The 27,602-nt window shown below is 47.2% G+C and overlaps 1 protein-coding gene across 10 annotated transcripts in view; it reads left to right on the top strand.

Annotated features, from left to right (window-relative positions):
- The window catches only part of cnc (NFE2 like bZIP transcription factor cap-n-collar), a 721,520-nt gene that overhangs the window by 511,996 nt on the left and 181,922 nt on the right, over positions 1–27,602 (top strand). For 2 of the 10 annotated variants that reach the window (XM_071674584.1, XM_071674585.1), the window contains exon 2: positions 1,980–3,095. The exons of 6 other annotated variants lie outside the window; for them this stretch is intronic. In XM_071674584.1, coding sequence (XP_071530685.1) covers positions 2,499–3,095 — 597 coding nt within the window. In that variant the 5' untranslated portion in view covers positions 1,980–2,498. Of the gene's footprint in view, positions 1–1,607; positions 3,096–27,602 lie in introns of those variants that run through there. 2 more of the 10 variants (XM_071674586.1, XM_071674583.1) reach the window with 2 other exon arrangements.

The raw sequence follows: 27,602 nt of genomic DNA, 5'->3' as shown, positions 1-27,602 counted from the left end.
TCAGAGTTCAACTTGGGGATTATAGCTTTGATTACAGGAATGGATAGATTGGCCATACAGGTTCTTGGAATAACCAGAGCGTAGTGTTGAAAACCAGTGGCTGTGTTGGTAGTGACACGGAGGGAGGTCGTTCTCATGCGTCCAGTGGTGGGGAAGCGCTTCGCTGTTCTGTAGTACGTCGCAGTGTTGACTGTTGTGTAGTTCCTGATGGTGGGTCTTGACACCTTGCAGTGTGAGTGGTGAGGGTGAGGCTGGCACTGCGTACGACTTGCAATGTGAGTGGTGAGGGTAGGGGCCATAACCCTGAACAGCATGGCACCGGGGTGGGAAGATCTTGCCTGTATCAGTTGCTTGACCAGTGTGATAAGATTGTAAGAGGCCCTGGAGAACAAAACAAAATGTTGACGTGGTTGACATCGACTTAGCGGAAGCGACTGGTAGATTTGGCCGTATAGATTTGAGACGGCATGGGCCACTGAGGCCCAAATTAAGGCCATCACATTAACGATATATATATATATATATATATATATATATATATATATATATATATATATATATATATATATATATATATATATATATCTTAGCCTGAGCCAGGCACCCATTTTATTGACCAAACCCCAGAGTCGGATGAGCAGCTGGGTTGACTGTGAACCGACTGCCGTACCCAAGATTCGAACCTATGCGCTCGACCCTGGGCGGCCTGTGACTGCGTCGTGGTCAGTAACGCTAACCGCTACATTACAGGAGTCCATATTATTAGTACCATCAGAGTAAATATCTGGTAGGAGTTTTATGCCAGTGTTCTGTAACTGTGCTTTTGATGAAACTTATGACCGCGTTTGCGTTCCTTCCCTCGTTGTATTTCTGTCTGGTTAAGAAATCTTCGTCAGTTGCATTAGAAAACGAGAAGACGTCTGCCATATCTCGGGAGTCAGACGATAGTTGATGTCTTGAGTATTTCTCCTCGTAAGGTTTAACTTCTGAAGGACAAAAGTAGTTTTGTTGCTCCTCTCTGCATTCGTCCTCCTTTCATTTTATTTATTTGGGGTTTATGTCGTAGTCGGCAGATGTTGGGATCTTGCTGGTGTCGCCAGATCACCGACACTGATATTCGAAAGTGTAGGGCCTAGAAGTGTGCCTTGTGGTACCACCGTTCTGGCCACGTTGAGATGCGTCTTCGTTCACTGCCACCATTGGCTGGCTTCTGCCTATAGGGCATACGGTTAATTTCCCGTGCCTTGTGATTTAGATTCGTACAGCTGTTTCTGACGTGGTAGGCACGGAAAACTTTTTGGAAATCGAGGTATGCAATGTCTGTGGATGTTTTTCCATTCCGTGTGTATTTTTTGAAGAAAAGAGTATAGATTATACTTCAGAAATTTGTTGATTCATTACAGCAAACACAGTGTGTTATTACAGAGCTCCTACGGATTTTTCAGTTATTTGTTTAATGACTGATAAGAATTTTTTTCGGTCTTATCTTTGACTGTCGTTTTTAATATCTTGCAGAACCCAAAGAAAGACTGTTATGTCCATTACTTTTAGGGCGCATTTATCGCCCTCCTTCGCTACCTCCCTTTTTTTTCAAATCGGTGTTGATTTGCGAGATGCCATTCATCCGGCACCTCATTATTTTTTTTTAGCACTTATTAAGTATTATTATTTTTCTTTATGGTGATCGGAAATGGCCATTCCTCGGCTCGTATGGTGTTGAGCCTGCACTCGTAGAGGGTCAGGGTGAGTAGGTTAGCCCCACATGTTGCGTAGACTGCCCATTTGTGGAGGGTCAGGGTGGGTGAGTTATCCCTCCATGGTGTACAGCCTGTAATTCGGATGGGAGGGTCAGGGTTGGTGGGTTTAGCCCCACACGGTGTACAGATCAGACACACACACACACACACACACACACACGCGTGTGTCTCTCCCTCCCCAGGCTTTACGTTATTCCTCAGTAACGACCATTTATTTTCTAGAAGATATAACATGACCTCCGCGAGTTTCAGGAAAGTGAAACCCGAATTAGTATAATTTCCCAGCCATTATCGGTGACGTGGGCGACCATAGGTCAGAACTGAAGTGGAATTTAGACCCGCTGGCTTTATTAGTGAATGTTGTGGTGTGCGCACGTGACGACCGCCGAGTGATCAGTGAGCAGTGCACGGAGCCAAAGTGGATGTTGTATTGTGTCATCCGTTCTGGTGCGAGAGGAGTGTGGCGGAGGTGCGCGGGAGTTGGTGGGGGATCAGTGAGTGGAGTGTTGGCGAGGGCCAGGACCGATTGGCGGAACGGTGGAGCGCGGCGTGGAAGATCCACATCACCTGTTGGGTGCCGGTGGAGAGAATACCACCAACCCCGGTGGCGGAGGGGAGAAGGGGAGGGAGGGCGAGGGGGGCGCGGGTGGAGGAGGAGGAGGGGGCGCGGCGGGCGGCTTGGGAACCTCTGGCTGCGTCAGGGACGGGGAGCTGGATGTGGTGACGGCGCACTTCAGGGGTATGCTCAACCTCACTGACGAGGCCACTGACGACTGGGCATTCCTCAAAGACTTCCTTGGCCTGAAGCCTCCCCACATCCGAGACTCTGAGACCGGTGAGCTGACCACAGTGCGGCCAGACAACCAGAGCCACAGTGCCCATCCCTCAGCACTGGTGGTGCCCCACATCTCTCCCCAGCTCACGCCGCCCTCCCCCAACACCGCCGCCAGCCGCCCTCGGCATGGGCTGTTAGCCTCCCCGTTGCACGTGCACTCCCCCGTGACCCCCTCCAGCACTCCCCTGCCCTCCATATCCACCCTAGTCCGGTATACGCCCGCCTCCTCCCCGTGTGTGAGCAGTGTGGGCTCGGAGTGCCTTGGCCCCGGGCAGCAGCTGCTCCACCCACTCACCCCGGACGACGGCAGCCGGAGCCTCGACCCCCTTGGGGACGCCCAGCACTACTCCGACAGCGACAGCAGCTGCGTCGTCCCCTCTGAGGGCAGCGCCTATCGCTCCGCCACCCCATCGACTGGCGACGCACCGGACACCAAGCCTTCGCCCTCACTCCTTCGGGACCTGCTGGTGCTCGGCAAGCCGCCCAGGTCACAACATGACCAGGTAAAAGAATTTAAAAAAACATTCACTTCATCTGTAAAAGTAATGCTCTACCCTCACTACCAGTATCATGTCACTGATTACAGACACACTCAACAATTTTGTATTCCCAGTACTGGGGGAAAAAAACACCTTCACGGCACCTTGTACATAACCCCCCCCCCCCCCCAACCTTGTATATCAACCTAGTGCTAACAGAGGGGGCCACTTCAGACGGTCATATCTCGGTATTCCTGGTCCTAGTAAACGTAGTGTAGCTCCTTGGTAGCCAGGGTAATTTACCAGGCTGGTAAGTTATGTGTTAGACAACATCTGAACTCTGCACTTTGAGTCAGAGTCAGTCAGCCAGGCAGGCAGGCAGACAAGTTGGGGGCGAGTGTCCTGCCAGCTGACACCGACTGAGCTAGTCCACCGCCCTGGTCCTCGATGGCAGGTTTGCCAACAATGGGACACTCAACACTGTCGTAATAACGGTGGGCTGGTGATAACGATCTCAACCTCACGAGGATTACGGATTAAGTTATTTTGATGGGCTTGAAAATCTGACTCTCAGTTTATTTTGAAAATGAAGAATGTTCATCAGGGGTAAGTCATTCATATATATATATATATATATATATATATATATATATATATATATATATATATATATATAAGCTGGATTAGGTATATATTGTGCAAGAGTGCGTTTTACGCGGAAAAATTCACGACGGTTTACGAGAAAATATTATTTCTCGATATTTTCTGAACCCCTGAACTTCCAGCACTCGGTGTTTCTTGTTGGGGTTAAGACTAATCTGGTGCGCGCGTATGTAAGAAGTTTTTAACATCGCAGATAATATATATATATATATATATATATATATATATATATATATATATATATATATATATATATATATATATATATATATATACTATTGGCCCTCGAACCCCATGAAAAGATAAAGGGGGAATAGCTTCGAATTAGGGTAAGTTAATAGAAAACGTAAGCGAACCATTCTTCCTAGCCTAGCTAACTCCCGAAGCAGGGAATAGAAAACGTAAGCGAACCTTTCCTCCTAGCCTAGCTAACTCCTAAGCAGGGAGGGTATGAGAGGCGTCGCTTCGCACCACGGGTCTCCCCACCACCGTCACCAGCAGGGTGTGTGAGGGCGTCCGCCACCGAAGCCATTTTTCAGAAGGGCAATCCAAACTGACGTTGCCATTCACCTGGTTAGCCAGCCGTACGTAGGCATAATGAATGTGTTCCAATATTATTTTCTTCTGAACGTAATAAAGATAAATTATTATAAATGATGGTTATTGTCGCAGAAGAGACAGAGAAACTCGAATGAATTATATGTTAGGTGATATATGGCTTAATTTGTCGAAGATATATGATATAAAATGACTGACAGGATTAAGTTTTTGAGTTGTAAGGCGGAGTTAGTTAAGTGGATATTGCTATTTGAGACAGCCAGTCCCTCCTTACCACAGACGGTCCTCACACCAGTCCCTCCTCACCACAGACTGTCCTCACACCAGTCCCTCCTCACCACAAATTGTCCTCACACCAGTCCTCCTCTCTGCAGACTGTCCTCACACCAGTCCCTCCTCACCACAGACTGTCCTCACACCAGTCCCTCCTCACCACAGACTGTGCTCACAACAGTCCCTCCTCACCACAGACTGTCCTCACACCAGTCCCTCCTCACCACAGACTGTCCTCTAGATTGGTCCTTCAGATTTGAAATTGGATAATTTTTTTTAAGCTTGAAACCCCTGTTGTGTGTGTGTGTGTGTGTGTATATATATATATATATATATATATATATATATATATATATATATATATATATATATTATATATATATATATTATATATATATATATTATATATATATATATATATATATATATATATATATATATATATATATATATATATATATATATATATATATATATACTATACCATGTAAAGTTTTATCTGTGTTGAACTATATTTAAAAGTTCCTCAGTGAGACCGGAGTTCAGGGATTAAGTGGCCAAATTACCCATTTGATATAGTCTAATTTAATTATTTATGCTCTTCGGTTTCACAGGTAAAGAATGATCATTACACAGCGCGCGGTGAAATTAGCACCAGGATGACGTGAATGTTGACGTGGCCGTAGATTACACGTGTGTCACTCGTATCAACGTTTCTTTTTTCCCTGTGGTGGAAAGCAGTTAGTGTGGTCCAGAATAACATGGAAAACCGGAATGTATCTCCTGTTCGTAATTGGTTATGAAGGAATGATATGATGGCGAACACTCCTTTCCAGTTTTTATGTCATCATGATTCACCTCCTCCGGAGAGTCTTTTGATCATCTCTCTGATGTCTTCTTCTTGTAGTCATCCATGACATATGCTGTGATTTAGAATCAGACCTGGGGGAATATGGAGTGTCTTTAGGCGTTCATTGTGACAACAAGGGAAAGAAATCTTCGTTTTGCCCAAATGTGTTCAAATTTCTGTACAGCGGCCTGTAACCGCTTTTGGGAGGATGTTTTTTTGGAGTGGATGTTAGAAAAAGTTCAGAAAGAAGGGCACTGTAACCCTTCCGGCTATCACCCCCTTCCCCCATTGCTTGTACCCAAAGTCTGTCGAACCCAGATACCTAGAATCCAATTCTCTCTCTCTCTCTCTCTCTCTCTCTCTCTCTCTCTCTCTCTCTCTCTCTCTCTCTCTCTCTCTCTCTCTCTCTCTCTCTCTCTCTCAACCCCCGCAATTCACCCTTGTGATAACCTGAAGATAACCTGAACATACATTGGAATGATCATATCCTGCACTCTGTCCTGGATACACCTCCCCCCCCATCCCGCTGCATAATCAACACTACAGTGTCTGCTGCCCAGAAGCTATGGGTGTTTGTATAGGCGCCGTAATCATTTTTCTTGTGAGCGGATGTTTCTTTTGTAAAAGGGGGTTGTTTTATTCGCCCAAGTGTGAGAAGGGCTGCTCATATTTCTTTGGGTGGTTCGTCTTCCATCTCCCTGTGATCCAGGGATGTTTTTTAAAAGCCTTCCGTTTCATAAACCCTCCTGGCGTCACCTCTGCTCAACCATTCCTCTCTGTGGTCGCCGCCATGTTGCTGTTGTCTGCTCTTGCAGGAATTATGTTTTGGCCACAGTTCTGGTGAGCTGTCTGCAGGCCAAGGGCTTGGGATCAAGGCGTCTGCTTCCCACTGTTTAGTTATGGGGATGGATCAGTCGAGGATTGACCATTATACCTCCATCCCTCGAACAGCTGAGCCTTGGAATCCTCCTCCTCCTTTCGTCTTCTGTCTGCCTTTAAGGGTCAGGTGTACAAACACCTGCGGAGCCCGAATTATTTTCTACATTTTTTTTTTTTTTTGTTTCCCTCTCTCTGTATTCCTTTCACCCGAGATAGCCCTTAATTGGGGCATGTTTTACCTGTGTCATGTCGGTCAGTTTAAGGGGGGAAAAAAATAGTCATGGGAGTTCAGAGGGGACACAGAAGACTGCAGGAGACTGTTGGGAATGTGAAAGTGGTAAGTGATAACGGTGAAGAGAGGTAATGCTGTTACTCAGGGGTATAATTCCATCATAACTGAGCAGAAACTAGTTTTTCAGGGCCAAAGACGCTGTTCCCCCCCCCCCTCTGACATGGAAAAATTAAAGCGTTGACAAAAATGACGTAAGTAAAAGAGTCATGTAATTTGTAATCGAGTCAGTATATTCATGTCATCCTACAGACTTTGTAATATATTGTGTGATCATTATTTTGGAGTGAGAAAACCGCTCGAAAGGCATGATTAATTTCACCGAAACTTATGGTTAGTGTGGCCAGTTAACCCCTGAACTCCACTCCCACTGAGCAACATCCGAATATGGTAGTTCACCGAGGGTCAAATGTAGCATATATTTGATTATACATCTGGGACAAAATTTGGGGTTGCGAGCTTTGGCGAGGAGTGGCTGATGTGTGTTCTACGAGTCTTTGGTGCGGAATATTCATCTGCCCCACAAACCGCGCACTTAACCTCTCCTCATAAGAAAGTGTCATAGAACACACCACGCCCTCCTCACCAAAGACTCTCGTAGAACGCACACCAACCGCTCCTTACCAAAGACACCCAGGACACACTCCGATCCCTCCTCAGCAAAGACCCTCCCAGGACACACAGTCTCTTCTAAGCAAAGACCCTCCCAGCTCACATAGCTGCCCTTCCTCACCAAAGACCCTTCCAGGACGCACACCAGTCCCCCCCCCCCCCATCCCTCCTCAGCAAAGACCCTCCCAGAACACACATCAACCACTCCTCACCGAAGACCCTCCCAGGACACACACACACACACTCCAGTCCCTCCTCACCAGAGACCCTCTCAAGACACAGACACCAGTCCCTCCTCACCAAAGACCCTCCTAGGACGCACACACCAATTCCTCCTAACTAAAGACCCTCCCAGGACACGCACACACACCAGTCCTTCCTCACCAGAGACCCTCTCAGTACGCACACACACCAATCCCTCCTCACCAAAGACCCTCCCAGGACACACACACACACACACACACACACACACACACACACACACACACACACACACACACACACACACACACACCAGTCCCTCCTCACCAAAGACCCTCCCAGGACACACACACACACACACACACACCAGTCCCTCCTCACCAAAGACCCTCCCAGGACACACACACACACACACACACACACACACACACACCAGTCCCTCCTCACCAAAGACTTGGCCACACACGGAGCCCATCAAAACGTCCGCAGCCCTCATAGTAATAGTATTTATGTGGCAGTTTGGTCGGGTATTTGCATGTCGGTGACGGCCTCACGCCGGCCGCCCCATTCACAGCAGCCACGACCAAAATGGTCACCAAGATCCACAAATTAGAGTGACTGTGATATTACAGTCTTATCTCGGTAGTATGTCTGTGGGGTTTTAAATTTTTTCTTTATAGCCATTCGTATTTGTTGTGTCTTTCGTGTGTATTGACCTGATATTTTTTTTTTTTTGTGGGCAAGCACTTGACGTCTTCCTACCAGTGGACAGGAGACAGGACGCGTGCGCGTCTGCGCATAGGAGACTAGACGGTGCAGACGGTAGCTGGTGTTACTCAATGCCCCCCCCAACACACACACACACACACACACACACACACACACACACACACACACACAGCACCCCAAGCCCCAACCCCCGCTTTAACCTGCGGTGGCAACGCCGAAGACCCACGTACAAGTGAAACCCTTTGGTGGGTGTTGCCAGAGCTGCATCATTCTCGTGTGCGTGTTTTTTCTTGTATTTGTTTTTTCCCTTCCTCCTCCTCCTCCTCCTCCTCGACCGTTCCCGTTCCCGCATTTCTTTATTAGTCCCTCCGTAAAACGTAGGTCACGCACTGGTGACTGGTGCAGAGAGAGAGAGAGAGAGAGAGAGAGAGAGAGAGAGAGAGAGAGGGGGAGGGGGGGTGGGAGGAGGGCGCTACTCTGTGTGCTATAGATTATTCCCTCTCGAGATTTGTGACAGTGAGAAATGGCTCCCTCGCACGGGGACTTTCGCTCATATACACGCATGAAATATATATATATATATATATATATATATATATATATATATATATATATATATACACACACACGAACGTCGATGGTAGTGTTGGGAAGACAGCGCGCTGCGTGAGCCTCGCCGTCCCAAGCACGCCCTTCCTACCCGCGCGCCACAAGTGCATACCTCACTTTCTCTTCTTGTTTTCCTGGATATAAATAACGCGTTTTTAGCCCTCTTTTTTTTCCTCCCCCCACCTCCAGCCCTGCCCGGACCGAAGGTACAAAGACGTTATTGCGGTCAGTGACCGTCGTGGGCGTCCGTCCGTCTTGTCTCTTTTCCTTCTCCTCCTCCTCGTCGTCGTCGTCGTCGTCGTCGTCGTCGTTTTCGTCGTGGTGGTGGTGGTGAGTGGTGGTTCCTCCTCCTCTCGTGGCGTTCCTCCTTCTCCTCTCCTATCTCCCTGGTCTCCTCCCCCCTCCCCTCCCTCCGACTGTGGAATTTCTTGTCGTATCAGGAGTCTCGGCTACTGTTCTTCGCCCGGCGCCCCGGCGGGTCGTGGATAAAGTTTTGAACCCGCGTTTGAACTGACTCGCGGTCTGGCTCGCCGCCGATATGATGAGAGAGAGAGAAGAGAGAGAGAGAGAGAGAGAGAGAGAGAGAGAGAGAGAGAGAGAGAGAGAGAGAGAGAGAGAGAGAGAGATTAAATGCTTTCATTTCATGTCTCGCTTTCATTTTATATTTTGGGTTGTTACTAGCGATTTTAAAGTGTTTGATTGTGCATTGGATGGACCACTGGCTGAATTGATATATATATATATATATATATATATATATATATATATATATATATATATATATATATATATATATACATATATATATATACAATTCAAAATAAGAGTGTCGGGTTTCTTACAAGTCTCTGTATTCAGTGGAATTATCGTAGATATTGGAAAGGAAATTAAAGATAACAACGCAGCTTTCATATCAAAATATGTGTATGAATAACCAACCAACTTTAGCCCGAGTCCAGCTAGGCTTTAGCCTCATAGATTTTAAAACCCCTCGGTTTCCAAAAGGTGGAACGCTGCCCATCGTTCGTCTGTCAACGCACCAACTACAACAGTAACTTCATCATGGTCCAGAACCCGGTACGTTCGTTCAAGACGTGCCCTTTACGTCTGTAGTCCTAGACCTGTTCAGTGTGTCCAGTACACACACACACACACACACACACACACACTAAAGTATTGAGTACACAGCAGTGCATTAAGTGCCATGTTCTTACCCTGTTCACACAGTAGTTTTGAGAGCGCGTCCATCGGGCCAATCAATGAACCATGACTGATTAGGCCACAGTTTAGCTGGAGGTCTGCTAGCAGCCTCCGTCAGCAGTGCAAGGTTGTCGCTACGCTAGTCCAAGACATAACTAACCTATACAGTAACCCAGAAAAAAGACACATTTTCTTCATGTTTTCTTTATGGTAGTCAGCGGTCCGTCCAGGAAGGGCCTCGTGTAGCCCTCAAGACGTGTTGATGGACGGGTTGGTGGTACCCGGCTGTTTCAGGCAAGGCTTGACTTCACATGGGTATGATGTCTTATAGTTCCTTTGTCTCATGATGGATGATAGCTGTAGTGTGTGTGTGTGTGTGTGTGTGTGTGTGTGTGTGTGTGTGTGTGTGTGTGTGTGTGTGTGTTGAAGTGCTGGACCTAGCCAAGAGCCGGGCGGAGTCGTACAGGCAGACCATACCGCTTTTTTAAGCCATAGGGTTTATCACTGCGAGTAAGATTTTCCCGTACCCAGGAACCTCTTTGAAAATATACCTTCTCTTTTAGTGTACACTCTACCCCCTGGACTGACACGAGGGAAAGCACGAGGGGAAAAGTCTTTCCCGATAATTCTGCTTGAAATCGGAGAATAATATATCGTGTTTCCGCCAATTAGAAAATGAAATCCTGTTTTTCGTGCCTCGAGCGGTTGGCGGTGCTTTGAGTTGTCTTTAACGATTCCGTGCGAGCGTCACACTCTGTTTCCCGTCTCGTCAGCTTTCGGCAGTCGCTGCTGTCGATCATTTTCTTTTTATTCACATTAAATTTCCTCAGCGTAACACCGAGTGGTGCTGTAGATAGCCAGCCAAGGCTCTGTGTGTGTGTGTGTGTGTGTGTGTGAGAGAGAGAGAGAGAGAGAGAGAGAGAGAGAGAGAGAGAGAGAGAGAGAGAGTTTTTAGGGCGTTGGTGGAGTTGGCAAAATACTACAGCTGCGAGAAGCGAATGTAAGGACTCCCTCCCCATGCTGTACTGGTACCCTGCTGATTACAAGCCCTGTTCTCCAGCTAGTGCCTGTGACTCGAGGGCTGAGGGCGCCCCACTCCCTCACAAGGCGGGCACCTGGGAGTCCTCTTGTAACTCACATGAACCCCGAGTCTTGTGACTGGTGGAGCACCGTTATTCCTGGATCACTGTCGATGCCTCATTGAAATCTTCGGGATATTGCTGCACCTGCTCCCCCACCACCTCATCTTTCTCCTTGCCTCCTCCCCTCAGTTCCACCCGGTCCTCAACAACCACCACCACCACCTCCTCCTCCTCCTCCTCGTCCTCCTCCTCTTGTTCCCCCTAATCTTCCATACCACCTACGACCCACTGAGATAATTTACTCTGTGGTTATCATCATGCCAGCCGTGTTTTTACACATCCAAGCATTACACTCTGTTGTAAGTCAGATGTATTATTGTATACAATGAGTTGTAGGCACGGGAAGAATGGCTCTCCGCTCACCGTGTAAACCAGCCCTTATGGTTCACCCTCCTCCCTCCCCAAGACCCCGAACATTCAGAGCCTTGCAGCTGCTCATATAAGCTCTTATTAAAGCTGCAGAATATTGAGCTGGTGTCTGATAATGAGTAGATAAAGAAACCTGCTGTTCCTACCTAATGGATAGGCACTCTCGCGTTCTTCATCTGAAGAACACATTTTTTTTTTCTTTTATGGCGACCAAAAGTTATTGTATTGGGACACCATGTTATACAGAGAAAGTACGCTGCCTTGGAAATTCTATAGGAAAACTTGCACGCAGTGACGGCAGCGGGGTCCTCTGGGGAGGAGGCGTCAACACTGAAAAAAAAATGGTTTATATTTTTTCAAATTTTTTGAGATTTTTTTTTTTTTGGTAACATCCGTTGTTCCTCCAGTCTATTATTTTTCGTCCGTGAAACAGCGTCTTCACGGATGGTGATGGGTATTACTGAAGTATACGTCCAGCCCGAACTTGAAGATATTCAGAGTATTCGCATTTTATTTATTCCAGTGTTCTGCAGCTCAAGAGTTAGGAAAGAAACAAAGAAAAAACTTCCACTTTGCTATTCCATCTTTTATGATTTGATGCCGTTATATCTGGACGTTTAAACTATGGTTAAGCGATTTCCCTTCCTTTTTTTTTTTTTTTTGAAATCTGTTTATTGTCTTGAAATCTCTTGTTAAATCTCCGGTGTCTAGGCATTTTTTTTTATCATTTATTGAGAGGGAATGATTATTTTTTTTATACCTGTGGGTCATTCTTCTGAAGTCACTTATTTCTGAGTGACGAAACTGGCTTTGTTGCTCTTCCCCGAATTCGTTCTAGTTTTTCTCGTCTTCGATCAAGTTTGGTGACCAGAGCTGACTCTGAACATCGTATTCCATAAGTGATCTGACCAGGCCGTTGTGAAGAATGACTGTTATCATCATTCGTTTTAATGTTGAATTTACTCCCCCATTTATGGAAAAAAAAAAACCCAACGTTTTGTTAGCTTTTATTATATGCCGTTAGGCTTTTTCGGTCTTCTTTCTTAAGTTTTTTGGTCGTTTACGATGTAATCACACTTGAGGTCGTATATTCCTTCTTGTAACTTCTGGGCGATGATTATTTACCGATAATTTTCTAATCGTGGTTGATGTTTCGCCTGCTAGAAACCACATAAACTTGGCGTTTATTTACGCTAAAGGCCATTGGCCATAACTCTAACCACACCATCATTCTTTGAGTCTTCAGTCAATCCTCCTTTGACACAGCTGCTCTTAACTAATGCCGTACCATCGACCCCCAAAAAATAGAAAATATATGTATATATTTATATTGAAATTGCGCTGGTGAGTCGTGTGACCAGATCATTAATATGAATAATGGAAATGATATATATATATATATATATATATATATATATATATATATATATATATATATATATATATATATATATATATATTACGTATAAGCCAGTCTGATGCTTTCCCACTTAATACCACTCACAATTTCCTGTCTGCCAGACGACTCACCCGCTTCCCAAGAGCGCACAGGGTTTCAATTTCCTCCGCTTATGACGTGACCGACCAGTAGTTTTACCAAGCAGCCTTTTATACGATGCTTGATTTTTGATCGACCAGTTCCCGAGAGGGGAGGATGAACGGCTTGGATGGTCGTGCGCCGACCGCCCAGCCACAGGAGTTTGAACCCGGGCGGACCTGAGCGTGGCTCATAAGTCAAGCGACGCTAGTTGTTGTGAGTGCAGGAGATTTTTGAGTGTTCTGAATGTACAACTTGTGAGAGAATTTTTTTTTTAGAGTTTTGACAACTAGTTTATCATCTCATGCAGAGATGAAAGGGTGTTGTCCCTTGCCAGGAGAGGAATAAAGGATGGCACTGGCCAGAGGGGAGGGAAGTGTTGGCACTGGCCAGAGGGGAGGGAAGTGTTGGCACTGGCCAGAGGGGAGGGAAGTGTTGGCACTGACCAGAGGGGAGGGAAGTGTTGGCACTGGCCAGAGGGGAGGGAAGTGTTGGCACTGGCCTGAAGGGTAAGAAGTGTTGGAATTGGCCAGAGGGGTGGGCAGTGTTGGCACTGGCTACAGCGAGTGGAAAGTGTTGGAACTGACCAGAGTGGAGGGAAGTGTTGTCACTGGCCAGAGGGGGTGGGAAATGCTGGCACTGTTCAGGGGAGGGCAGTGCGGCACGCACACACACACACACACACACACACACACACACACACACACACACACACACACACACACACACACACACACACACACACAGTCTCTCATTCCCAGCATGTTTGGCTTCGTTTAAAACGTATCGTAATACATATTTTTTTTTTGTGTCATTCATGATCGGGAATGGGAAGTTTGCAACATAAACCCACATCCTGTGTGTAACAGATGTCCACTGAATTATCAAAGGGTTTGATACGATTTTATTCCGGCGTGGCAGACTTAACGGAAATATATGATAAAAGAAAAAAAAAAAGAGAGACCAGAATGTAGTGTTCATTTTGAGTGGACATAGAGGGAGCCTCACATTGATTAGATGTAACGTGTGTGTGTGTGTGTGTGTGTGTGTGTGTGTGTGTGGTGATTCCCCCTACACCTGGTCGGCCGTAACGCCCGATGTAACAGCCACACCTGGCCCGCCGCCGCCCACACCCGGCCCTCCGCCGCCCACACCCGGCCCTCCGCCGCCCACACCCGGCCCGCCGCCGCCCACACCCGGCCCGCCGCCGCCCACACTGGCCAGCAGAGACAGATGATAAAGGAATACAGGATTCTCCTTCTGTTTAGCTCCGCATTCTTGTTAAGGGAGTCATGAGTGGGAACTTTACCAGGTTGTGTATATATATAGATATATATATATATATATATATATATATATATATATATATATATATATATATATATATATATATATATATATATCCCTGGGGATAGGGGATTAAGAATACTTCCCACGTATTCCCTGCGTGTCGTAGAAGGCGACTAAAAGGGGAGGGAGCGGGGGGGCTGGAAATCCTCCCCTCTCGTTTTTTTTTTTTTTTTTTTTTTTTTCCAAAAGAAGGAACAGAGAATTGGGCCAGGTGAGGGTATTCCCTCAAAGGCCCAGTCCTCTGTTCTTAACGCAACCTCGCTAATGCGGGAAATGGCGAATAGTTTGAAAGAAAAGAAAGATATATATATATATATATATATATATATATATATATATATATATATATATATATATATATATATATACATATATATATATATATATATATATATATATATATATATATATATATATATATATATATATATATATATATATATATATTTTTTTTTTTTTTTTTTATACTTTGTCGCTGTCTCCCGCGTTTGCGAGGTAGCGCAATAAATGTATATATGATGGAGTAATATGTATGTGTGTGTGTGTGTGTGTGTGTGTGACTACTATCTGTGCATTACAGACAGCTTTACACTCGTGTTGCCCCGTCTCTTGTACACATTTATCATGTTTTTGCTCCCGTTTGTTTAGATACCTCGTTACTTATTCATACAGCACGGGGGGAGGGAGCTCAACACTCGTGGCCCTCCTCCTCCCCCAATCTCTTAAACTTTCTCTACTGTCGTACAACTTTTTAGCCTTGTGTATGTTCTCCGCATTCACAGTTTGCATTCACAAGCTGTTGTTTTTTCTCTCCCATGCTCTCCTTTCTTTTTCCGTATAGATACTTCTCTCCATCTTTCAGAGCAAATGGCTTCCTCACTTTCGTTAAGTGGCACCCCGTTTTTTTTTTTTTTTTTTCAGAAGCACTTTTCACTTGACTCTATTAAACTGGTTTAAAAACCTTAAAGGTTGTGATCAAGTCACACCTTACTCGTTTCTCGTCCATGGTGGGGGAAAAAAGAATTAGCATGTAATCTCTCACTGTAACTCTGGTCTCTCGATTCCACTACCACTTAGGCCCCTCCCCTCCCCCCCTTTTTTTTTTCCTGTCGGGTCGCCTTTAATGGGGGGATGGGAGGGGGACGGGGGTGGTCCCCCGCAGCACTCGGGAAGTCAGCCAAGTCCTCAGGCCGGGACCCCCTAGGTCATGACGCGTGGTGATGTCACATTGCCTGTGTGTTCATAGTGATGTGTGCTCGGTCGTTGAGCTGTTCTGTGCCTTCAGGATGGGAAAAATGATTGTTGGGCATGAGTGGCCTTCTGATTTGTCGAGTAGATGCTTGAGAGGGAGAGATGGTTGGTGCCCAGAACACAGACGAGGGAGTTCGACACCTGTTTGTCTGGGGGTCGTGTTGTTTCATAGGTGGATTCGAGTGCAAGCTTTCGCGTTAGAAGTGTGGAAGTGGTGGGGGTGTTTGGCATAGTAGTTTTGTCTATGTCGAAGTCATTTAGGTGTGAGTATGGCGTCTCACTTGTCGTGTTTGCAGGGGAGGTTGGGGGGGGATCTGTGAGTACAGACAACTGAGGTGTGAGGTTGGCAGGAGCTTTTTATTCCTACGTAAAAGAGGATGGTGGCTGGTCCAGAAGTGGCTTGGACAGGGAGGGGTGGGTTCACAGCTCCTGGATGGATTTGATTACTGAGTACGTAACAGATTCACCAGCGGAACAGCTTTCCTTTTGTATAACCTCCCTGATTATATGTATCTGATATCTGTGGCCGAAGTACATAGGAATGTTGACAGCAGCAGACCACCGGGTCTTCCGGAGGCTGTTTGTAATAGATAAGGAACAGAGGATAATAAGCGTGCAGCTATGAAGGAGACGGAAGTCATGTCACCCATGGGCTTCTCTGTTATATGGTGCTGCCTTCAGTTTCTCGTATTCACAAGCGAAGAATTCTGCTGAAGAAAAAGGATTTTATTCCTTACCTGAAGAGCTTTTACCCACGAATATGTTTGCCTACTGCTGTATGCCTAAACACATGCTTAGATTAAGGCTGTCGGAGGCTTTGATGGTTGTAGATGCGTGTGATGTATATATCCCTTAATCCGTCTCTTTTCTAAAAACCAACTATTTTAGATTCGTCCACCCGGCTCTCATGGGATTGGTGTATTCAGTTTGGGAACCATGGTAGCAGTAGCTCGCTTGTGTACTCCATTTTGTCTTGTCACATCTCGAGTTGGGTGTCCAAAACTGGACTCAGTATTCGAGGCGGGGGACGTACTCGTGAACTGCAAAGAATGGAGAATAGGGTTGTAGATTTGTATTCGAATGCCCGACCAAGAAAGCCACGATTTTTTTTGCTCACCTTTTTATTTTTCTGATTCTGCCCAAAATGCTATGAGGCTTTAGCTCATAGTATTTCTTGACTTACGTTCTGTAGTACAAACAGATTTCATACACGACATTTCTCTTTCTGCTGCCGATGAGGAAAACTTTACGCTTATCAATATTTAGATTCATTTGCCACCGGTGAGCCCAGTCTACCAGCTTGTCACACGTGCAGGTGCTGGCGTGGCCATATATAAAAATATTTCTGACTGAATGTCGTCTGCGAATTTTGATATCATACAGCAGAGCATATGATTATCAGTGTCGTTGATGTATATCCAAAAGAGCAGTGGTTCCAAGAGAGATCCTTGTGGTTCACCACTTGTTCCGTCTAACCATTCTCTGTCTGGCTCGACCGTTAATTACTGCTGTCTATATTATCTGTTTACGGCCAGTCATCAGGTTTCCAAACCACCTTAGGGACTTGAACGAATACTTTCTGAAGGTGTTAAGTAAATGGTGTCAACTGCTCGTAATTTCATTGTACATGTAGATCATAATGATAGAGGAAGTTAAGCAGTTTGTCAGACGTAAACCATGCCATTTGGAACCTTGCTGCGAATCGTAAATTATATGTTGATCGCATTAAATCACAAGCAGTCTTGTCCGTAATGAGGGTTTTCATGTGTCTGGCAGCTGCGGACGTCAAGGTAATTAGGCAATAATTTCCGGACAGAGACTCATAACCTATTTGGAATACTGGTGTCGCATTTCCAGACTTATAATAGTCCTGTGGAACATTTCCTGTAGCAGATGACTCACTGAGAAGAGCAGTCATGGGCTCAACAATCCCATTTTTGGTTATCCTTCTGTGCAAACGGATGCGGCTCATCAGGAATGCCGTTTTGTTTACTTTCCTTCCGTCTGATGTTGAAGATGCATCTTGATCTCATAAGTCGGTTGATAATGTACGACGCTCTACCCTGCTTTTAATGAGCCTGGATCCGTTGTAAAATACTGATAAGACAAAGAAAAAAAAGAATCATTATCTTTGTCATGGTGTCATTTATCTTAACCAAGTCGTCATTTTCTGATAATAATCCACCGCTTGATTAGGTATAACGTCTCTATTGTCCTCAAGATTACTACATGGGTCTTCAGAGTTTCTTTCGCTATATTTAAGGTGAAGGGAAGCGGGTGACTGGCAGCGCGTTTGTTACGGATGAACCCCACCTCCCGAGGCGCTTCTCCCCTAGTTATATGTAGTTTGATTTAAGGTTTGCATGAGTGAGTGAGGCGCCTAATCCAGCGGCCACCGGTTTAAGTTTGAGGAGAGAGCTTACCCGCTGTGTTGAAGGAGGGAGGCTGATAAATACTGCTGACTGGCAATTAACACCACATCGCCAGGGTTTGTCTCGACTCTCGCAGCTTGTTTTCCTCATTAGTATAATGAACTGTCAGGACTTGGGCTGGCCGGCCGTGCGTTATCACACGTGCGCCTCCGCCTTGCTTCGAAGCTCGCCTTCCACCGGGTAGTCTGCTAGGAGATACCGCGGGAGAAAGAGGAGAGAGTCTTCTGGTAATTGGAGAGGCTTTGAAGATTTCGTCCTCCAGTGAGCCTCTGGTAGAGTGGCGTGAAAACAGATAATGGATAGCGCGTCTATTATTCCCTCCCTTAGCAGTCTCTCTCTCTCTCTCTCTCTCTCTCTCTCTCTCTCTCTCTCTCTCTCTCTCTCTCTCTCTCTCTCTCTCTCTCTCACTTACGTGGGCCATGTCGTCCTTAAGTCCAAGGCGGATGTGAAGTTCATCGCTTGAGACGGTCGTACGAAAAAAGAAGGGGGGGGCGAAATTCGAACAGCAGCAGATCACTGGGTTAAACTGAATGTGGCCGTTCGTAGGAGTGGAAGAGGAACGCATAGCTTAGCGTGGTAAGCGTAGAGGACGAGAGATAGTGGTGGAGCCGCCTCCGCTCCTCATCCCTATCCCATGATACTGTCTTGTCCTAGCTGGACTATCCCTCAGTAGACGGAGTTGTACGTATGTACCTGGCCAGACCCATGGTAATGAAGGGAAATGATCAGGCGTATATTATTAGTTAAGGAGACAGATTAGCGTGTTGGAATAGATAGTGGGTCAGTATTCTTATATGTATAGAGGAGGTGGCTGTGGATACACACACACACACACACACACACACACACACACACACACATATATATATATTTTTTTTTTTTTTTTCATACTATTCGCTATTTCCCGCGATAGCGAGGTAGCGTTAAGAACAGAGGACTGGGCCTTTGAGGGAATATCCTCACCTGGACCTCTTCTCTGTTCCTTCTTTTGGAAAAAAAAAAAAAACGAGAGGGGAGGATTTCCAGCCCCCCGCTCCCTTCCCTTTTAGTCGCCTTCTACGACACGCAGGGAATACGTGGGAAATATTCTTTCTCCCCTATCTCCAGGGGATATATATATATATATATATATATATATATATATATATATATATATATATATATACATATGAAGGGGAAAGACAACCCTTTTTTCACTACATAAAAAGGATTCAAATACTCTCTTCTTCTCAGACTGTTGTTCATTTCATACCACTTGTGGTCCATTTTGTGTTGCGGAAGTCGGTAGCAGGAAGGTCCGGGATGGAGGTCTGTGTTGGGGGACGGAGGAGCGGCAGCTGTTGACGGAGGGAACAGAGTAAAGTGAACTGGTCGTTTTGTGACATTCCAACTGGTTCACCTGCTATCTGGACAGCTCTCTCTCTCTCTCTCTCTCTCTCTCTCTCTCTCTCTCTCTCTCTCTCTCTCTCTCTCTCTCTCTCTCTCTCTCTCTCTCTCTCTCTCAGAGCCACAGGTCAGATACTGTACTCTCTTATCGGGCCTTATCACGCGCTGCCATAACACTGGCCGTAATACACAATTTTTGTATCGTAATACTTTTTTTTTTTTTGTAGGGGATGCCCCAAAAAAAGTAGATTCGATTGATAAATCGGTCGTATGTATGATAACGAAACAGGTCTCAAGGTCTTTGTTGTATGTTGTAATTCGTGAGTTGCGACAGATACATGGAGGCCGGGGTGGCCTGTGTGTGTGTGTGTGAGTGTGACGGAGGCTGCGACAACTGAGGTCCAGCTTTATATATATATATATCACTGAGAATTAATGCCAAGGTCGGAGCGTGACAAAGGTTAGAGGTCACCCTGCAGGTTGTTCGGCTGTGTGAGATGCAAGTCGGTGCAATTGAAGGGCAGGATTCCCCGCACTGAGGAGAGGAACAACATCATTCCCCTCACCACCTCCTCCCGAAGCCACCAAGGTGAGGCTCCCTGGCAAACATGTCGGCCGATGTGGTGGGTACGTGGGCGAAATAGAATCCAGAGAGAGAGAGAGAGAGAGAGAGAGAGAGAGAGAGAGAGAGAGAGAGAGAGAGAGAGAGAGAGCACCACCACCCTGACACGGGACAGTTGTGGAAATTATGATATTTATGAGTGATGGAAAAGCCTCAGCCCCTCCTTTAACACTCCCCCCTTCCCTCCCCTCCGAAGGTGGTTAGTAGGGCTTGCGCCGCTGCTGTGGCCTTGAGAAGTGAGGTTTGGGGGGTTCCAAGGTGGAAGCTCTTGTATGGAAGCAACGGTGTGTGACGGCGTGTCGGAGGCCTTGGCCTCGGCAAGGCCGCCGCCACCCTTCATCATCACCTATTTGCGTACTGCTGCCCGCTCCTCTCCCTCCTCCCCTTCCTACGTAAGTGCTCGTCCTCCTGACGTCATAGTTTCCCTAATGTTGACCCGGCCTGTTAACCCTCGATGCAAGAATAACAAGGTTGATCCCTCAACTCCCCCCCACCTCTATGCTGGGAATGCCTGAGTTGCCACACCCGAAGTGGATCTGGCAGACCGACCCCCTCCCCCTCCGGTTTATCAAGAAGGCCATACTACACACACAGACACAGACACACACACACACACACACACACACACACACACACACACACACACACACACACACACACACATACACACACTCCCCTGGTGGCGTTATCAGGTACCCAAACATCCTGGTCCTCTTGTTTTATCGTGGTGCCAGGGCACGTGGTGCCAGTGCTTATCAAGGCCACGTATATAGATGAGTACTGGTGGCTATCACACAGCCCCAGACCACGGCCTGATGGTGCTGTCACTCAGCCCTAGCAGAATGCGACGACTCACTGGTGCCGTCACAGCTTCGGAGAATCTGCTGCTGGTGTCTACCATGACCACAGTCCACGTGGTGCTAGCAGTGTTTATCGGGGCCCCAGACCACGGAGTACAAACAATATAAAAAAACCCTAAAACGGACCACTTGCACAGCAGGCTCATATGTCTCCACCTCGCGCTGAGGACGACAGCGCCCAGGTAGTCAGCCAACCCCAATCACCGGCCACGGGCGGTATTTCTTACCCACGTAAAGTATGTAGTCTACCGGATTTGGTAAGCTAGGGAGAGCCATGAATGTTCCCCGAGTAATATATATATATATATATATATATATATTTGTGAAAGACGTCATGTAAGAATCAAAGCCTCGTTACGTGAGTCCATATATAATGGAGCGGGTGTGTGTGCGTGTCTGGGTTAGGCAAGTGGAGAAAACAAGTCTCAGTGAGTTGAACTAAACGCAGGAAATCCTGGTTTGGTCCAGTTGGGCTGGAGACGGAAGCGTCGTTCATATTTCCTCGTGCACAGGTCGCCACTGTCACGGCGGGCGAGGACTGGAGATTATGTCCCCAGAGACCATTAGCGTCAGATGAGGGAACTGGATGAGGAAGCGCTACCGTTAACCTCATCATGAGGTTTGTCTGCATCGAGGAGAGGAGAAGGAGGAGGAGGTTGGGGTGAGGGATGGCTGGCTGGCTGGCTGGCGGCGTGCTCCCAGCAGTGTGGTAGACGCTAATTAAAAAAAGAAAAGAAAAAATAAGTTTTATTATTGTTGATGATGAAAAAAAGACTAGTATCCAATGCACGGGCCACGGCTGACAGCTCGCAGAGATTTAGTGACGGGATGGGTCATGAGGTTGGCGCCGAGACAGAGAGAGGTTGTCTGTCTGTCTGTCTGTGGGGGGGGGGGGGGGTTTCATGAGCTGCTGACAGAGCGTTGAGACGGTGGCCACGAGACCCGTCGTGTACGTGGCTGAGACGAGGCGTCGATTCGATCCAGCAGCTTCCAGCGTCTTAGATTTAGACGTCTCACATGAGTGTGATACGCCGGCATCAGTAAATACAGTTCTCCACGGGAGGAAAATGTTCCGTTGAGTTCTCTAGCCGCCATTGCTGAAGTCATCATCTGTTGATGAATAATGTATCGAAGGGAATTGATGATGCGCCACTTTCTCCTGAACACAGCTGTGTTAGTACTCCAGCTACGTCATGGGTGTTGATGTAAGTACACCTGAGCTGTACTCTACACCCACCGTTCATGTTCTTTTTTTCTTTTCCTTTTTTTTTTTTTTACTTTCATCTCCCCTGCTAGCGAACAAGGTTAGCATCACACGGCCAGTTTACACAGCAGTTTGTGCTAACAGATGGTATCTGGGCTCCCGGCCTTGTCTGCCTCTCCGCTCAATCCTGATCACATGGGTGACGTAGCGATAAGCGTTTACTGACCGTCACGCGCGCGCGCCCGCGCACGAGCTGCCTGGGATCAGATCCGCGTGCGTCGGTTCGATTCCCCAGTCGCGGCAGCCGGTCCACAGTTCACCCGGCTGTTCATCCTCCCGTAGAGATCCAGCATAGGCTAGGGTGTGTGTTTTTGTGTGTCTGTGTGTATGTGATACATTTATTGGAGTAAAGACATGGTACGTTTACACAAGGTTGAGAGACGGGGCAACACGAGCGTAAAACTCCCTCCCCGTTACACAGAAATGCTGATTATCACACTGACAGTATACACTGGAGCATGAGGAACAGTGTTAACACTATTTCCACACTCACACTCTCACTTTATCTCGCCATGCATTATATTTTTTTTTCCTATACCAGTAGGTTACTCTGTGTTAGTCTCATGACCTTGACCTCTCAAGCCCTCGGGTATTCATAGTCCTGACCTTTGACCCAACCTTTAAAGGGACAAACCTAAAGGCCTGGCCCCTCATACACAAGGATCACCCCCGTCATGTTTAAGGCAGTGAATGACACCTTTATGCTGAAATCTGTATCTTTTGGCCTCTCAGAATGCTAACATATCGGTGAACTGTTTGTAGCCGTGTGTGTGTGTGTGTGTGTGTGTGTGTGTGTGTGTGTGTGTGCATTCCTCAATAAGATCTAATCTAAACTTGTTATCATCGACCCCAGCCTTCGTTTAGAGCCTGCGTACTCTTATTATCTTTGGTTTCTGTTGGTTACGTATCCTTGCTGGTCCGTGTGGTGGTTTAGTGTCCCGTGTTGGTTTAAGTGGTACTCATATTGATTTAGGTGGTTTAGTAACCATATGGGTTTAACTAGTTTTAGTATCCATTTGGTTTAAGTCTTATCGTCGTGCTCAAGGGTTCGCACCGTCGTGTGCTCAAGGATCGCACCGTCGTGTGCTCATGGATCGCACCGTCGTGTGCTCATGGATCGCACCGTCGTGTGCTCAAGGATCGCACCGTCGTGCTCATGGATCGCACCATCGTGCTCAAGGATCGCACCGTCGTGTGCTCAAGGATCGCACCGTCGTGTGCTCAAGGGTTCGCACCGTCGTGCTCAAGGGTTTGCACCGTCGTGCTCAAGGGTTTGCACCGTCGTGTGCTCAAGGGTTCGCACCGTCGTGTGCTCAAGGGTTCAGTGATGCCGTGAGTGCAGTAAGGGAAGGGTCTGCTGCCACTTGATGTTTTGAGTCGTGGAGACTTTTTGACACCGGGGCACTGTGACCCAGTGCTTACCCACAGATAATCACCATGCGCAGTGCCATTAGCGTATTCACTGCACGTATCCCAAATCTCTGCAGTGAATTTACACGAGGAAAACATTCGGCATTGAATATCCTCCTTCCTCTAGGCCAAGATTAACTGCGCTGATACAGCGCACGTTCGCCCGAGTCTAATATATCTTTATGTTCTACAGCACATTGCTTCAAACAGTTAAGTTATGGAGGGAAGACGTGAGTGATGAAAATAGCCTAGTAATTGCAGAAAATACGCCTATATATTGTTTGTGAGTAAGTGTGTGTGTGTGTGTGTGTGTGTGTGTGTGTGTGTGTGTGTGTGTGTGTGTGTGAGAGTGTGTGTGTGTGTGTGAGTGTGTGTGTTCACGGGAAGAGAGTTTTGTACACTCGTACCATGTCTTCACTCCTTTGTGTACATACACACACACACACACACACACACACACACACACACACACACACACACACACACACACACACACACCTGGGTTGGGTGTAGTCCGACTGCCTCGTCCAGGATCCTACCAACCCGTGCTAGGCCGACCGGGGCTGATTCATGGTCAGTAACGCCAACCGCGACACCACGGAGGCCCTTGTGTGTGTGTGTGTGTGTGTGTGTGTGTGTGTGTGTGTGTGTAGTGCTCGAGCGCCATAGGGCCCGGGCCCTCATCTCAAGCTAGCAATGTACACAACTGCGGAGGAAAAAGCCTTGGCTGTGTTTATTTATGAAGTTCAGCGTGTCCGTGACAATGTAGGCAGGAGCTTAGTGGGATGGGAGGGAGGGAGTGAGGGAGGGTGGTGTGAGTGAGATAAGTGTCTGATAAGAGTGATAACAGTCACTAGTACTCCCAGAGCCATACTCTGCCTTTGGGGGTGCCTGGATGAACTCTCTCTCTCTCTCTCTCTCTCTCTCTCTCTCTCTCTCTCTCTCTCTCTCTCTCTCTCTCTCTCTCTCTCTCTCTCTCTCTCTCTCTCTCTCTGTACCTCACACATCTGTCGCGTTGCTCTACCCTCCTCACCTCCACTTCCTCACAACGCCACTGTACCTCGTTCATTTCCCCAGCTCCTCCCAGTCGTCCTACACGCCTCACTCCCACCAGTCAGTCACTCACACTGCTACTACCTCACTCGTCCCTCACTCTAACCTTCATACCCGATCCACCAGCGCCACATCGCTTCCTCATTAATCGCTAGTCCCTCACACCACCTCTACCTCACAACCCCCTCAACACACTTCATTGCTTTAATAGTAATGGATATTTTTTTTTTTGGCCCGAAAAACTTTTTGTTTTTAAGATTGAAATACAATGTAAGGCTTCAGTACTTGAATTTGATCATGGAAGATATCTCATAGTACTTCCCAAGACCGACAGATGCCCAATGAATCCGAAACTCTTAATCAAAAAAATCTTCGAAACATGAAATTATTTGAATTCTTTGTAGGACTTAATTGCCTCCAAACAGTATATCAACTCCTGATTATTTTTTGAACATGAAAAATGGTGCTTATACTGAAGTTTTCAAGGAAATCTATTTACATATGAAAGAAATACCAAAAATTGCAAGTAATAGTTAAGGGTATTATTTTCTTTTTCTTTGGCCAGAAAAACATTTTGTTTTAGGTTGAAATATATACCATCCATCACTCCTCCCTCTGCATGACTTCCTCATTATACCCCCATACGTTGCTTGTTATAGCTCCCTCACTGTTGCTACGGCGCTGGTACCTCACACCACCACAACCTCACTGCACCCACACACATTTCTCTTAACATACTTTTCACTGAAACCTTCACTCTTGTTTCACACCGCTGGTTCCGAACTTTCCTTCCACATTTCCACTCACATCTTCGACATACCTCGCTCCAACCCTCCCCCACCCCACCCCCACACACACCCCACACTGTTATTGGTTCAAGCCTCCTTTCCACAATATCTTGCCTCACTCTCAGAGTAGGGAACTTGTTCACACTTTCCAGTGAGATTTCCATGACAGTTTCCTTTCTTTAGTCTAAATTGTGTTCCCCTTTCTTTTCAATTGTATTCCCGCCTGGTGTTGTGCCAGACTTGAGTGGTGGGTGGGAGGTGCCGTCTCCCCTGCTGTCCCCTCCCTACCACAGATAAGATGGGAGGTGCCTTCTCCCCTGCTGTCCCATCACTGCCGCAGATAAGATGGGAGGTACCTTCTCCCCTTCTGTCCCCTCCCCACCACAGATAAGATGGGAGGTGCCTTCCCCCCTGCTGTCCCATCCCTGCCACAGATAAAGTGGGAAGTGCCTTCTCCCCTGCTGTTCCATCCCTGCCGCAGATAAGATGGGAGGTGCCTTCTCCCCTGCTTTCCCCTCCCCACCACAAATAAGATGGGAGATGCCACAGATAAGGTGGGAGGTGCCTTCTCCCCTGCTGTTCCATCTCTGCCACAGATAAGATGGGAGGTGCCTTCTTCCCTGCTATCCCCTCCCTACCACAATAGATAAGATTAAGACCTCAAGGCCGCTGCTAACTGTCTGTCCTCAGGCAGATAACCTCGTCATGGACCATCAGGTCTCTCCTGTCTCCTCTCCTTCCAGTCTCCTCTTCCTCCTCCCCTCCCACCACTACTGCCTCACAGGTTTCAGCTCATTATCCTCTCATTACCATTGCCTTGCTGATGCCCACCTCTGTACAAAGTTTAATTCCTCAGTCTAAGGAACTTCCTTATTACGCCTCATTACATCACACATCTCTCTGTTACATCAGTACTCCCTGGCTCACACCTCTCCTCCGGTATTGCCACACACCCTTCCCCACACACTCACACACACACACACACACACACACACACACACACACACACACACACACACACACACACACACACTAGGAGTCTGTAGGTAACGTCCGAGTGTTGGCTTAACCGAACTATGTAGAGGTTTGGCTACGGCGAGTTGAGGACGAGTATCGTGTATTGTGTCGGAGTAAGAAACGGGTCGTGTGGCTTGAAGGACGACTCGTGGCCTACATCTGGGAGTGATCAGGATTCGCTGGTGTTATTATTGGCTGGCTGACGACCCCAGGAAGATGGAGTGGTTCCGCTGTTTATCTAATGGACGCTTCCTAGTCCCCGAGGTTAATGGGGGGTGTTTTCGTTGTTGGCGGTGGCCGACCCGCCTGACGCTCTTCATCACAGACCAAGTGCGTATATTACCCTTCTCCCTCACCGCCAAGCCCCCACCCCCCTTCCTCTCCAAATCTCACCCACATTTTTTTGTGTGGGAATTGTGGGTTGTAGCCCAGCAGCCAGTCACCCAGGGAAGTATTGCTGTCCCGAGCCGAGTTAAGGGTGTTGGAGTGGAGCCCCGGAACCATCTCACATACACCGCGTCAGCAGGTTGTTACGCAGCAGAAGCCGCCTAATGGGGAGTAGTGCTCCCCCTCCTGACGTACGTGTGAGTTCGACGAGTGACGCCCCGGAACCATCTTGCATCGTTGTCATTCATGGTCCTACTCTCTCTCTCTCTCTCTCTCTCTCTCTCTCTCTCTCTCTCTCTCTCTCTCTCTCTCTCTCTCTCTCTCTCTCTCTCTCTCTCTCTCTCTCTCTCTCTCTCTCACACATACACACAGTACACTTCTGTTCCTCCTTTATCTCCCTCTATTGACTATTGTTTCACCTTCCCCCACTTCCCCCACCTCCACCCTGGCATTATCTCCCACATGGGTTGGCCTCTATGACAACTCCTGACCCTGGCTGGCTGGAGCTTTCGTCGTGAAAAAGAGGCAGAAGTGCCTGTTATAATGTGTGTGTGTGTGTGTGTGTGTGTGTGGGTGGGAGGATTGGGTCGGTCCTGCCAGCGTCCAGCCGCGAGTGTGCGACACCTTTCAGCCGTGGCAGCGAGGAGCACACAGCACGTGGCCGTCGGTGGGTTCCTCCGCCTCACGTCAACAATTTGCTCACGGGTCGGGGTTGAGGTGGGGGGATGTTGCAACGCGGCCATTGTTCCACGCGATATTCGCTCAGTTATAAGGCGTGGAATTCTCCTCAGCTGTGCCGC

The sequence above is a fragment of the Panulirus ornatus genome, chromosome 20 (assembly GCF_036320965.1).
Source record: "Panulirus ornatus isolate Po-2019 chromosome 20, ASM3632096v1, whole genome shotgun sequence".
NCBI classification, from domain to species: domain Eukaryota; kingdom Metazoa; phylum Arthropoda; class Malacostraca; order Decapoda; family Palinuridae; genus Panulirus; species Panulirus ornatus.
The sequence above is the reverse complement of the archived record's forward strand: the minus strand, read 5'-3'. Positions and strand labels throughout refer to the sequence as shown.